This window comes from Metopolophium dirhodum, chromosome 6 (assembly GCF_019925205.1).
Source record: "Metopolophium dirhodum isolate CAU chromosome 6, ASM1992520v1, whole genome shotgun sequence".
Taxonomy (NCBI): Eukaryota; Metazoa; Arthropoda; class Insecta; order Hemiptera; family Aphididae; genus Metopolophium; species Metopolophium dirhodum.
The window spans coordinates 33,395,741-33,409,370 of record NC_083565.1 but is presented as its reverse complement, the minus strand read 5'-3'; the positions used below and the strand labels follow the sequence as shown (position 1 = coordinate 33,409,370).

At 27.1% G+C, this 13,630-nt stretch overlaps 1 protein-coding gene across 1 annotated transcript; it reads left to right on the top strand.

Moving 5' to 3' along the window:
* The first annotated feature begins 1,572 nt into the window (after positions 1–1,572).
* Positions 1,573–2,106, top strand: LOC132947710 (KRAB-A domain-containing protein 2-like). Its single transcript, XM_061017966.1, has one exon. The coding sequence runs from the start codon at positions 1,573–1,575 to the stop codon at positions 2,104–2,106; it is 534 nt and encodes a 177-aa protein (XP_060873949.1).
* Positions 2,107–13,630: the final 11,524 nt, after the last annotated feature.

The window sequence follows — 13,630 nt, the reverse complement described above, 5'->3', positions numbered from 1 at the left end:
TTGTACTAGATTGCCCGGACAAAGTTTACCCTGCCAGATTCAAGTGGGGAAAGTGAATTAAATACGGCGCGCTACACACATTTATATAGAATTGCATTTATACGTAACAATATCACTACAAAACTATACTAAAATATTTTATTCGTACGCGACAACTATAACTATATGACGGCTGCCGATAATACGAACCGATCCGTAATCTTAGCAATAAAGTGATCACATTAGTATATTACGCGGACATTATAGCTATCTAGGTGTCGAAGTAGGGGGGGGGGGGGGTACGGGGGGATGGCATCCCTCTACTTTTTTGTACTTACATTTTTCATCCCTCTACTTATTTTGTCTAGAATAACGCATCCCTCCTAAGACTTGTGTTGTAAAATTAAATATCATATTTATATTTATATACAAGAAAGTTTTTTATTTTTTCGGTGAAAATAATATTGTTTTATCACATTGAGGCCCGGCTATATCGTGTTGTTTAGTATAGGCAGTTTCACCTATACTAAAAATGATAAGCGTTGATAACAAATGTTACGTCATACTATCTGCCCGTATATCACAGACAAATAACAATATTGATGATAATAAGTAGGGACGTAGCAACTAGCAATATGCAAAAATATCTAAACGTAATTTCTGACACAATATCTTGTTGATAACTAATAAGTACCTAGATGTGTAATATGTGCGAGTCGATCAATTTCTAAATTAAGCCCATGGATAGAATACTGTTACTCCTTAAGTTTTTTTTTTATTTACTTTTATTACTTAATTAAGAAAAAGTGATGCTAAATTAAGTAGAAAAAATGTTTTATTTGAATATTAATAGATTTTGTTGTATTACATATCATATTTTTAGTATTAATTACAAATTTAACTATATAACCTTAAATCTATATAGAAAAATATTAGAAATAAAAATCAGTTTTGACTAAAATTTGAAAAAATGTATTTATTCGTTTAATTTTAAAGACTATTTATGATAAAAAAAAAATTGTTATGTTTTGATGCATAAACAAAACGTGAAATATAAAAAAAAAAATACAAAAAAAAAATATCATACAAGGTGCGAAGAATGTTATAATGATATCAGGAAATCTAAACTGTAAGGCATCTCTCCACTTATCTTGAGCCATTTCGACCACTGTGGCTATCTAGATAATATTATATTTTCGTCATCAAATGTACGATTCCTATTCGATATTTTCTAATGTCACGACGACGACAATTGAATTAAAAAATACGATGTTGTAAATAAAATCAGTTATCGATAAATTAGTAGTTCCAGTATCCGAAGGTAATTTAATTAAGTATTATGTTTACAACGAACAATTATTTTGACTTCTTAATGAAACACATGTATCTGTGGGACATGGAGGTAGAAACCACATGGAGTATGAATTGAACTTGAAATATAAAAATATAACAAGGGAGACTATAATGATATTTTTAAATTTATGTGACCAGTACTGTGGTCAAAAAAAAGGTAACACAATAAAAAAAGGTTTAGCTGTAAAACCTATTCTTTCATCAGAATTGAACTCTCGCTGTCAAGTTGATTGAATTGACATGCAAGCCCAACCTGATGGCGATTACAAGTTCATTATGGTCTATCAAGATCACCTTACGAAGTTTTTTTACGTAATTCTAAGACCTTTAACATATAAACGGGCTGAAAAAGTAGCCTACGTGTTAATTTATATTTTTACAACATTTGGAGCCCCTGAAATTTTGCAAAGTGACAATGGAAGGGATTTTTTCACGAATAAAGTTATTATTGAGTTGTGTAGTATGTGGGAAGAACTTAAGATTGTCCGAGGAAAGCCTAGATACTCACAAAGTCAAGGATCTGTTGAAAGAGCCAATCAAGACATTCAAAATACACTCGCAACATGGTTAGCCGATAATAATTCCAAAAAGTGGAACGAAGGTCTTAAATTTGTTCAATTTATGAAGAATCGGAGTTTTTACTATGGTATAAAACGTTCACCGTACGAAGCTATGTTCGGAACACCTGCTAAAGTTGGCTTGAAATCAATCCAAACCGATTTAATATCTACTTTAAAATCAGAGAAAGACTCTAGGCTGTGGAGCTGTCATTGAAAACTAAACGAGAAAGACGAAAAAAGTGATGCAGTTGATAATGACAGTGCAAAACAACTTTTTTCTGATGAAGATGAAAACGATAAAATAAAATTTAGAATAGAATCAATTTCTTAAAATAGATCAACAATACTCGGTCGTCGTGCACAATGTCCGACTTCCTACTTTGCCCGTAACATATACACTGGCTGGTGTCGCTAGCTCCCAGATGGGTGACCGCCCTGGATTTTTAGTAACAAATCCTTGCCACACATCCACATAAGCAATGCTGGGCAAGTTAATGATATTTTTTTAACTCGGTTAAGTTGAGTTAAGTATTTTTTGTTCAGTTAAATTAAAAGTTAAATTAATTGACATTTTTAATACATCAATAAAGTTTAAATTAAGTTAACAAATACTGTTAACTTAACTTAACTTCAATTAATAAGTTAAGAAAATAATAAAAAAAAAAATGCAATATGGCGGGTATTATTTAATAATAAAAGTGATAATTAGGGTTCGGGACTTCTTGCACTTAAAATTATCGAAATATGCATGCAAATAAATATGCAGTAAAAATCGACAAAATATGCAGCTAATTTTTTATTTTGTTTTTAAAAAACGTATAAAGTATATTATTAATTATTATTATAAAAATGAAAATCTAAAAATTAGATAGGTACTTAATATAATATAAATAATTTTTACACGGGATACATACCCGGCTAATAACTGATTACTTGGGAGAGTTTGAATTTATATTTGTTTCATGATAAGTCTGTTGGAGTATAGGATTCATTAGGTTTTACCACAACTATACAACTGTCGATATTGTCGATACAAATTTTGATTATTAAGAGATAAAGAGACTATCATCGTAAACAGTACGTGTTAGATGCGACAGACTACGACCATCCAATTATGATTTTCCCCGACAATTTTACGTTTATAAAAATATTAAATGTGAAAGATGCCGAAATATGCAAATTCAAACTTAGTATTTAATTTCGTTATTTCATAAAACAAATATATAGCTCACTTAGAATAGATTACGGCCACTACAGAAAAACATGCAAATGCAAGAAGTCCTGAACCATAGTGATAATCATTATTGTACTAATAAAAATAATAGTCCGTTGTTAAAATGTCTATAATAGTATGTTCTTACAAGCATGGACCCCCTTATCGAAAAATTCTGGTTGTGCCACTGTACCTACCTGCTACTTTTTTTTATGTATTTGTATTTTATGGTCATTTCAATTGATAGGTAGTAGTATTATTTTTTTGTTTTTAACATATATTATTTAAATTTAACTAGTGTACGAATGGTGATTCATTAAAACTATGTAAACATAGTAAATATTTTAGGACTCCTGAAAATGAAATTTTGAAGCGAAGCAGTATTCTGACAAACCCTATATAGGTTACCTATATGGTTATATATGTACATTATTATAACCGACCGACGAAATCGTATAAATTGATTATTTTAATTCATCGACCATAAATAAGTACCGTTATTGTTTTAATATTATCACTATAATATTGCGAATGATTATTAATTAATAAAATTATTATTAATGTATTTATAAATTGTTATTATAGTTTAATTTTAGTTTCTTTGCTATGTTTAAATTGTTTATTAATTGTATATTCTTGTTTTTGTTGTTGTTGTTAATTTGCTATATATGCATATACATTTTAGTTAAGATTGTATTACTCTATATCTCTAACATAAAGAAAGCTTAAAAGAGATAGATAATAATGTATAATGTTTATAATTACATTTTTATAAGTTATAATGATATTTAATAAAAAAAAAATAAATAGAAACGCCTGCTTAAGTACTTTATAGTTGCCTAGGAATTTCTAGATTAAGTATTTTATTGCGCACACGGTCTTAAGTCGAGTTCGCGTAAGTAGATAGGTATGTAGGCGTAGGTATATAACATAAATGGTGTTCGGGGCCGCAGACCAAAATAATGTATATTTTGCAAAAGCGTAATAACTGCACTCTGCCGGCGTCACGTCATGTTGTGTAGATTTGTGTGTGTATGTATCTCCAGAATAGGTTTTTACTGTGATTATGGTTAGGTAACGTTTACCGAGCTCCGCGTGGAGAGCTTAATAAATATACTTACATATTATTATATCAATATTACCCTCGTACGGTAGTTATCCTGACCATTAGTCGTGCGTCACCAAAGGTGGGCAAGTTAATGAAAATAATTAACTGTGGCAAGTTAAGTTAATTAAATTAAATTGCCTTCAGAAAATATCCATGATTACGTTGTTATATGTATGATATATGAGTTTTCGATGTAATAGGACATTTCCCCACCGATATATTTTTGATGAGAACATTTTCTCCCTATTTTTATTTTAAAGTTTACTATTTAATATTATTATATTATTATTTGATATGAAATCATATTTTTGCCAATTGACTAATATTTTCAACTATTTTCATAAATATAATGAATTAGTGATGTATATTTTTGAGCAACTGAACTACTTTAATCAAATTCACAAGCAATTATTAAATTCAAAATTGTTAAAAATCCAAACTGGTACAGTTTTAATAAAAAAAAAACTAAATAAATATGAAAAAAGGCTAAAGGTGGGTAAGTGGCAAATGTTTTCAAAATGTTATGGTATATAGAAAATGAAAAATATAAACATTCAGTAAAATTTGTGTATAAAGTTATTTGTTTTTAAATAACAATAAAATAACAAAACCACTACATGAGAAATCGAGTGAATATCCAGTCTTGTGAAAATATGAACTTCAAATGCTCATAACAATTGTATTTTATCATAATATGTTGATTTTCTGGTTAATATCCAATACCTAACTTCAATACTCATAAGAATATTTATTGACTTTCTGGTAAACTATTTTAGATTCTGATAGAAGCGATGAATGTATTGATTTTACAATGATGTGTGTTTTTTTTTAATTTTTAATTTTTTTTTTTTTTGTCTGTCATCACCTTTTAGGAGAGTAAAAGTGCTTGGATTTTCTTCAACAGTAACTTTTCTGATAGGAAAGTGAATCTAGTTGGTACTTTGGGGGATCAAAAGTAAAAATTTCTAGGTAGTTTTCAAAAGCGACGTGGAAAACAAAAGAAAAATTAAGGAAAAACGGGAATTTTTACGCAAAATCTGTTTTTGAGAAAATCGATTTTGGTTTTTGGTGTAACTCTAAAACAAATGACCGCAGGGACATGAAATTTTGACTGAATGTTTATAATTGCATTTCCTATACACCATAATATTTTCCAAATATTTTGACTCTTTTTGAGCTGTTTACGGACATTGTCAGTTTTCAATTTTTTTAGTTTTTTTTTCTATAAATATCAATAAAATTTTATCTGTTGAGTAAAAAAAGCTTGAAAATTTAATAGAAGGCTCCTAGGTTATTGTTTCAAAGGCAGATGAAAAAAATTAAAAATCCTTAGTAACAGTTTTTATTTACAAGCATTTAAAGTTCAAATTTTGACAAAATACGGAAAAATCACGAAAATTAGCAAATTATTTTGCGTTGGGAATTCATAAAAATTTTTCTTTTTAAATCTAAGATTTGAAAATGTAATGTAGGATTACTCATAAGTTTGTCTACCGTTAACAAAAAAAAAATGTCTACAAGAAACTTAAATTAAATTTTTATGAGCGTTTGAAATTTATATTTTTACAACATTTGATACTCACTTGATTTCTCATGTAACAATTTTCTTATTTTATTGTAATTAAAAAACGTATGACTGTAGATACTTGAAAATTTCACTGAATGTTTATATTAGCATTTTCTATACACCATAAAATTTTGAAAATATTTTGACTTTTTTTGAGCTGTTTACGGACATTGTCAGTTCTCAATTTTTTTAGTTTTTTTTTCTATAAATATCAATAAAATTTTATTTGTTGGGTAAAAAAGCGTGAAAATATAATATAAGGCTCCTGATATATCGTTCTAATAGCAGTTGAAAAATATTAAAAATACATAGGCACATTTTTTTTTATAAGCATTTAAAGTTCAAATGTTGACAACATTTATCAAATTTATAATTTATTAATTATTTTGTAGTTAAAAATGTATAAAATGTTTAACTTTTATGGCTAAGGATTGAAAATTTAAAACAAGGCTCCACGTATATAGGTTATATATAAATTACTTTATTCATAATAATATCATCAAATATACTAGGTAATATCATAGGCTGACTGACCGTTTTCGCTCAGAATCGTTTTTCTTGTACAATGATATTATATCATTGAATTCAAATTTAACACCATCCATTACGGTGACCCACATGTAACCTACTGTACAGCAGAGCGACATCCACTAATCCACCTTTTTTTTTGTGAAATGCAAGAATACTTATGGGGAATCTTGTATTAAATTTTCAAATCTTAGATCGGTATAATACATGTAGGTAAATTTTGTATGAATTTCTAACTTAAAATAATATGCAAATTTTCGAGATCTTGATGAATTTTGTCAAAATTCTGACTTTATACGGTCATAAAAATTATTGCGGATTAACGGTAAAAAATCAAATCAATTTTTTTAAAAATTGGTTTTGCGTGAAATGCTCAGTTTCTTTTAAATTTTTGTTAGTTGAAAACTTTGAAAACTACTGGAAATTTGTTATTTTTGAGTTTTGATTATCCCCCAAAGTACCAATTAGAATCACTTTCCTACCAGAAAATGCTGAAGTAGAAAACTGAAGCATTAATACTGCCCCCAAAGTTGATGACAGAACAAAAAAAAAATATAACTTTGAATAAAAATTTAACACATCCATTACAATGACCTTTATTTATTTATTTATCATATGAATAACCTCATAATGTCGAACCAAACATGAACCGAACAATGCAGTGCGATGTCGAACTCAAACCGAACTTTTTAACCGTACTCGAATCGAACATTTCGTTAAACATAAAAGCACACCTGTACCATAATATATTTATTATATTTCATTGTACGAGCCGGGAGCGACTAATGATATAATACGCGAGCCCGGTTATCTTTTTACTTCATGCGCATATACAGTATACCTGTAACACTATATTTATAGGCAGACCGGAATTTGTATGTGTGTGTAAGACGCGGTGTAAATAGCTCGATCAACAAGTGCATTCCCTGCACCCCCACTTCCGAATTTTGAATTGAAACCGAGTGCTCGAATTTTATCGTTTGTGCTGCAACCCTTAACTAACTACAGGGTATCATTAGTGGAAGGGGGTGGTATGGAGCCATAACACAACCACAATTCAAAATTTTGTAACTTCAAATGAGCCAGTTATAGCCTGATATCCAGTACCATCTATTTAAACTAAGTACTTTACTACTTGCGGAGTTATCCTTATAAATTTAATTAGGGGGTTGTAAAGACATGCCCCCCTCATAACGAATTGTTTGGTCAAAATCAGTCCCCACACCACACAACCCCCTAACCCTTATTTAATGACACAACTAGGATGAATTTTTAAAATTATAATAAGGATTCATAATTGTATTTATATTGCGTCTACCTAATAATTAGCGATCTAGGACAAATGGACGTAGCCGATATAAGTTATTTTATTTATTATATATTACGTCAAAAATGAATACAAAATATTTAAATATACAAATTAATAATTATATAAAATATTAAAATTAAAATCATATCTAAAATAAATTTTTTTCATTATTATTATAGGTACGCCAGCAATTAAAATACAATATAAAAATAAGTTATTTATACTAAATATAATATTTATTATAGTCCGTCAAAAGTGTGTATAAAATATCTAAAAAATGTATTTATTGTATAAAATATCTAAAAAGTTGTTGAATGTCAAACATAGTTATTTATACTAATTATATTTGCTAGAATACGTCCAAAATATAAATAAATTATCTAAGAAGTTATATTACATTTCATTGTTATATTTTATATTAATGTAGAAAAATATTTTTAGCGAGTCCACGTAAAAATTATAATAAAGTTCTAGTTTCATAAGTTTGAACGATTCTTAAAATACGTTTATCGGCATCAATAAATGTCTTTAATTTTTTGGGAGGACTCTTACCTGCTTCAAGTTGGCTGTAAAATACATCTCGACCAGCTTGCACTTTTTGTAGACTTACAGTTGACGAAAGACCACAAACTAGGATGTTGAACTCCCATTTCGAAATTTAGTCGACTATTAGCTTCTTCAGCATGATTGTTAGTCCTATCTTGAACATTCAAAACTCGTAGGTGTAAATTCCAAATGTGTGGTGGAAATAATGCTGTCCGACGACCTCTTCCGTTTCTATTAACCCTTCCTACGTTCATAGATTTGTGAGTATTATTATGTATAAATGTTTAGTAGATAATAAAAGTTAATCATAACTGAAATCCTGATATCTACAACTACCCTCGGCTACGGTAATTATATCTATAGGGTCCTACGATTCTCTCTGGATATCTTATATTTAACTGGTCGTTCCCCCGACTACGCTATAATATGATATGCGAATTTGATGCCATTTATGTTCACTTCGTGTTGTACGAGTGAAAATATGCTATCAGTGATCCTTTCAATTGTGGTTATAGTTGAAAATAAATTCATTATCAAAATACTGACCTAATAACTAACACGAAAAAAGAGAACTATATGTTTGTTGGTTAAAATAATATTATATTTTAAGATCAATGTATAAAAAAATGTAATATAATTATCTATAATCCGAGACCCAAATTACCGATAGATCCTTTTTGGTATAAGTATAATGATAATAGGTATAATGATTAGGGGATTAGGTAGAGTTAAATTAACCTAAAACCGTCGCAAGTAACTTAATTAATGGATGTATGCAATATTTTTTAATATTATACTATAATATATTAATTATATTTGTAACATAAATAATCAAGTTTAGATGAAGATAGTTATCATCGTTTTTTTTCCATCTATCTACGTAGTTTGACCATTGGTCGATCATGTCATCACATACAGTTTAAGGTAGGTACACAATAACAAACCGACTAGGTATATATATAAGCATCATGCGATAGTAGCTTAGATTTGTAGAAGTCTGGACATTGTATGCTAGAACTCTAGTGTTGTAAAGTTGTATTGGTAAGTCTTGTCTCTTCCATAGTGTTATCTTATTAAGTAAAAATTAATTAATTCCCTACACATGTTGTCAGTGTTTTTTATATAATACATTATATTATTAAAGTATATTCTGCTATACCTACATCTAAAAAAATGTACAGTCAAATATTTTTTAATATATAGTGGCTTACATTTTGCATAACTTATATTTAAACGTTTATTGAATATATTTTTTTAGTCTCAGCTCAACATTGGCAATGAAGGTGACATATTCTTGGATCATATATTCATGTTTAATTTTTGGTAGGTACGTAAACAATATTGCAATAAATAGAAAAATCATGTTTTTAAGTCATGTATAATAATATTATTCATTATATTTAAATTTAAAATCTACCCATAAAAGCATATTATATTTATATAAGCATTCCAAAGCAGAATATCTTTCCAAATATTTTTATTTATCTAAATAAAAAGAAAAATATTGTGAACTCTATGTTGTAATTCAAAAAAGTAAAAAACTTAAAATAATATAAGGATAAAATTTTTTTAAAAATTAGATTTTTTAATAAAAATGTAGTTTTTTAAACAACTTGAAACTATGTAAAAAATATTTTCAAAAACATTAATATTTTTTGAAATAATGAGTGTTTTATAATAAAAGAATCACCTTGTATAATATTAGCAACTGAAAAATGAAAATTGTGAATATAAAACACAACTACTTATTATTCGGTGATAACGACAAACAGAAACGTTACAATAATCCTTATGATAATAAATTCAAAATAAAATAATAAAGCGTTTGAGTTGAAAGTTTGAGACAAACATTGTAAGTGGAGAATGTAGCATGTAGGTGGAACCATTGCTTTACTTTTTAAGTTTTAATGGATGTTAAAAATGTTGTTCCCCACCCACTACTATTATCTGAAATTATGCCACCGTGCACATAACACACGAATGCACGATATATCAGATTATAATATAATTATAATCCTATTGATTTCAAACCACAAATGCTGATTAAAATAATAAATAATAATCTTAATACACTAAACATTGTTTACGTATGTTTTTAAGCATAACAAAACATTATTTCAGGAACCGGCATTCAGTGTGACAGAAAACTCGAAAGAAGACAAACTGTATCATCTTGCTCAGGGTTGGTGACTGTAGTATAAATTAAATGAATTTTATTATAAGTTGTGAAAATAATTGTGGTTGTGCCTTGAAAGGTGTGATCCCTAAAGTCTCAGCACCCTCAATCAATTTAGACCTTAATAAACTAGCGTACCAAAATTAATGATTTAACATAAAACATTTTCAAAAAAAAAATATTTACCAGAATCCAATAAGAATTATAGTAGTTACCTTTTGAAAAATTTAAGTTAATTTTACTATTGATACACCTTGGTGTTTAAAAATGTTGAAATTGTTCTGAAAAAATTGCCTGTTAAAAATAAAGTTATACATCTTTTTTCGTTATAACGAAACTCTATGTCATCGAACCATAATCATTAAAAACCCCTGTGTACAATGACATAAGATACACCCTTTTTATACCTATACATATTATGACGTATGAAAGATTATTATTAACTGCAAATGTATAGTGATAGATATACTTAAACATATCCTTTATCATACAGGATTATGTAACAACTGATATGCAATATTATTATTTAATCTTAATCCACTTCTGAAAATGTCCAGAATTTAGAGGCAAATTTTGAATTTTCGTTCTAGACTTTTTGTTCTTACAGTCCTTCTGGATCTAACAGTAGGTAAGTCTTGATAACAATTGACAACCTATTTAATTAAAATGTATTATTTTATTATAATCAAAAATTAATAAAATATATTGTAATTATTGTAAAATATTTAATACCTACCAATAATCTATGTGTATATACTACCATGAAAATCGTTGTAAATCCTGAAAATTGAGGTATAGGTATACAAAATAAAAATATAAATGATATTAAATAATAATAATATGAAATTGTTTATTGGTATCTGGATATTTGTATGCAAGCGTTAAGTGTTCCCGGCGTATTGTATAGGCAAAATAGGTACATAACATAATATAGTGTTTAATATTAGCCATAATCATTATATACATTTTTAGCAATCAATAGGGCCCGGTAAGTTCCAATTAAGTTTTTTTATTAATGATTAGTTTCATAAAAAATGTAATTAAAGTTAAGTTCCAATTAAGTTTTTATTAATTAAGTTTAGTTTTTTTTTATTAAAGTTAAGTTTCAATTATAAGTTTTTATTAATAAAGTTAAGTATTTTTTATTAAAGTTAAGTTCCAATTAAGTTTTTATTAATAAAGTTCAGTTTTTTTTATTAAAGTTAAGTTCCAATTAAGTTTTTATTAATAAAGTTAAGTTCCAATTAAGTTTTTATTAATAAAGTTAAGTTCCAATTAGTTTTTTTATTAAAGTTAAGTTTTTATTAATAAAGTTCAGTTTTTTTATTAAAGTTAAGTTCCAATTAAGTTTTTATTAATTAAGTTAAGTTCCAATTAGTTTTTTTTATTAAAGTTAAGTTTTTATTAATAAAGTTCAGTTTTTTTATTAAAGTTAAGTTCCAATTAAGTTTTTATTAATTAAGTTAAGAATTATTTTTTATTATTCTTATTAATCATATAAAAAATTATTTTTTCGTTGCTTCTGAGTAATAATTAAAATTAATAAAATTTATTACATGAAAACAATTAATAAAATGTTCAACTTTTTACTAATTATATTTATAATATATTTATTTATAATCTATTTATAACAGATTATTTATTCAAGTTGACTTTATTTCAGTTAAGATTTTTTTATTCTATTTTAATTTTATTATTCAATATCATTTTTTATTGAATTTAGAATTTGTTTATTCAATGATTTTTTTTTATTAAATTTAGATTTTTTAAAACTACATTTTTTTCAACTTTTTAAACCTTTTTTTTAAAATATGAAATGTTTATTCAGGTTTGATTTAAAATCGATAACAGGACATACAAATTGATATTTAATAAATAATAGAATTTTAACTATTAATCATTAGCAACTAAAAAATAATTTCTTATAATGATTAATAAAAATAATAAAAAATAATTCTTGTCGTAATGGATTGCATGTGAACAAGGTTGCACAGAAATTACGATCGTGTGGATTTCGGCGATATTAGTGCAAACCCATGCTTAATGTGTGCTAAATGTGGAGTAGTTCTACTGGCGTTTCAGTATCTCTCCAGCACCACCCGTCTTTGTGATTCCGGGGAGACTGATATCGTGCAAATTACAAAATTAGTCATGCAAATTCATGCTAATTGCATTTTTTTTGTACGTGCTAATTATTAATGAAATATAAATTTAAAAATTTCCAATGGTCGGTGCTGGCGCAACTCACGTAATAATATAATAATATTATGTTTTAAATATTCCATGGTAAACCTAACTGAGAATTTATCTCAGTGGTATTCTGCAGAGGGATCAGTTTTTATTTTTCAAAAATATTGATTTTGAAAAAGTTTTTTTGAATTATACAATAATATTTGAATACGGAAAAAAAAATTTTTCGTAGAATACACAAATTAATTTTTTTATCGGTATCGCCATTTGTATAATTAGTAGGGAATGTTGGTATAATTGGTTGGGTTTTCTGATTTTTTAATCCATGACAGTTTCAAAAATGTGTTCATAATATTTGAATTATTCAAAAATAAATTTGGCAGGAAATTTTCTTTTGTCAATCTTAAAGGATCAAGATAAATGTCAATCCAACCAGTGTCTTGTACTTTTGTATGCCATTGTATGATACGGGAGTGAGGAGCCGACGGGGGTTTCAGTGTTTAGTCATTCTGTTATCTGCTTGTATTTTGGCGAAACCTTATTTATAAATTATCAGAATTTGGAAAATTTTTTAAATAATATGTAGAAACATAAAATTAAAAATAGTACATTTCAAAATATTAGTAATTGGAATTTGGATCAGACCACGAGAGTTAAAAAAAATATTTAGTATTCTAGAATAAAAATACAAATAAAAAGTATTTTTTTAGTATTTAAAATACATTGGTCAAAAAGTATTTGAAAAGTATTTGAAATACAAAAAAAGTATTTAAATACAAGTATTCGAATACTTAACAAGACTGCTTATTTACCATATTATATTATGAAGGTAGTGGCTAATTAATAATAGGGTAGATACTCATACCAAAGACGATCTCTCGGTAATTTGTGTTTCGGATTGTAGATAATTATACATTAATCATTTTTTTATACTTTGATCTTAAAATATAATTTTATTTTAACCAACAAAAATGTAGTTTTTTTTTCCGTGTTAGTTATTAGGTTAGTATTTTGATTATGAATTCATTTTCACCAAACCATAATTGAAAGCCTCACTAATAGCATTTTTCTTTACTCATTTTTCAGCTCAAATATATTAGG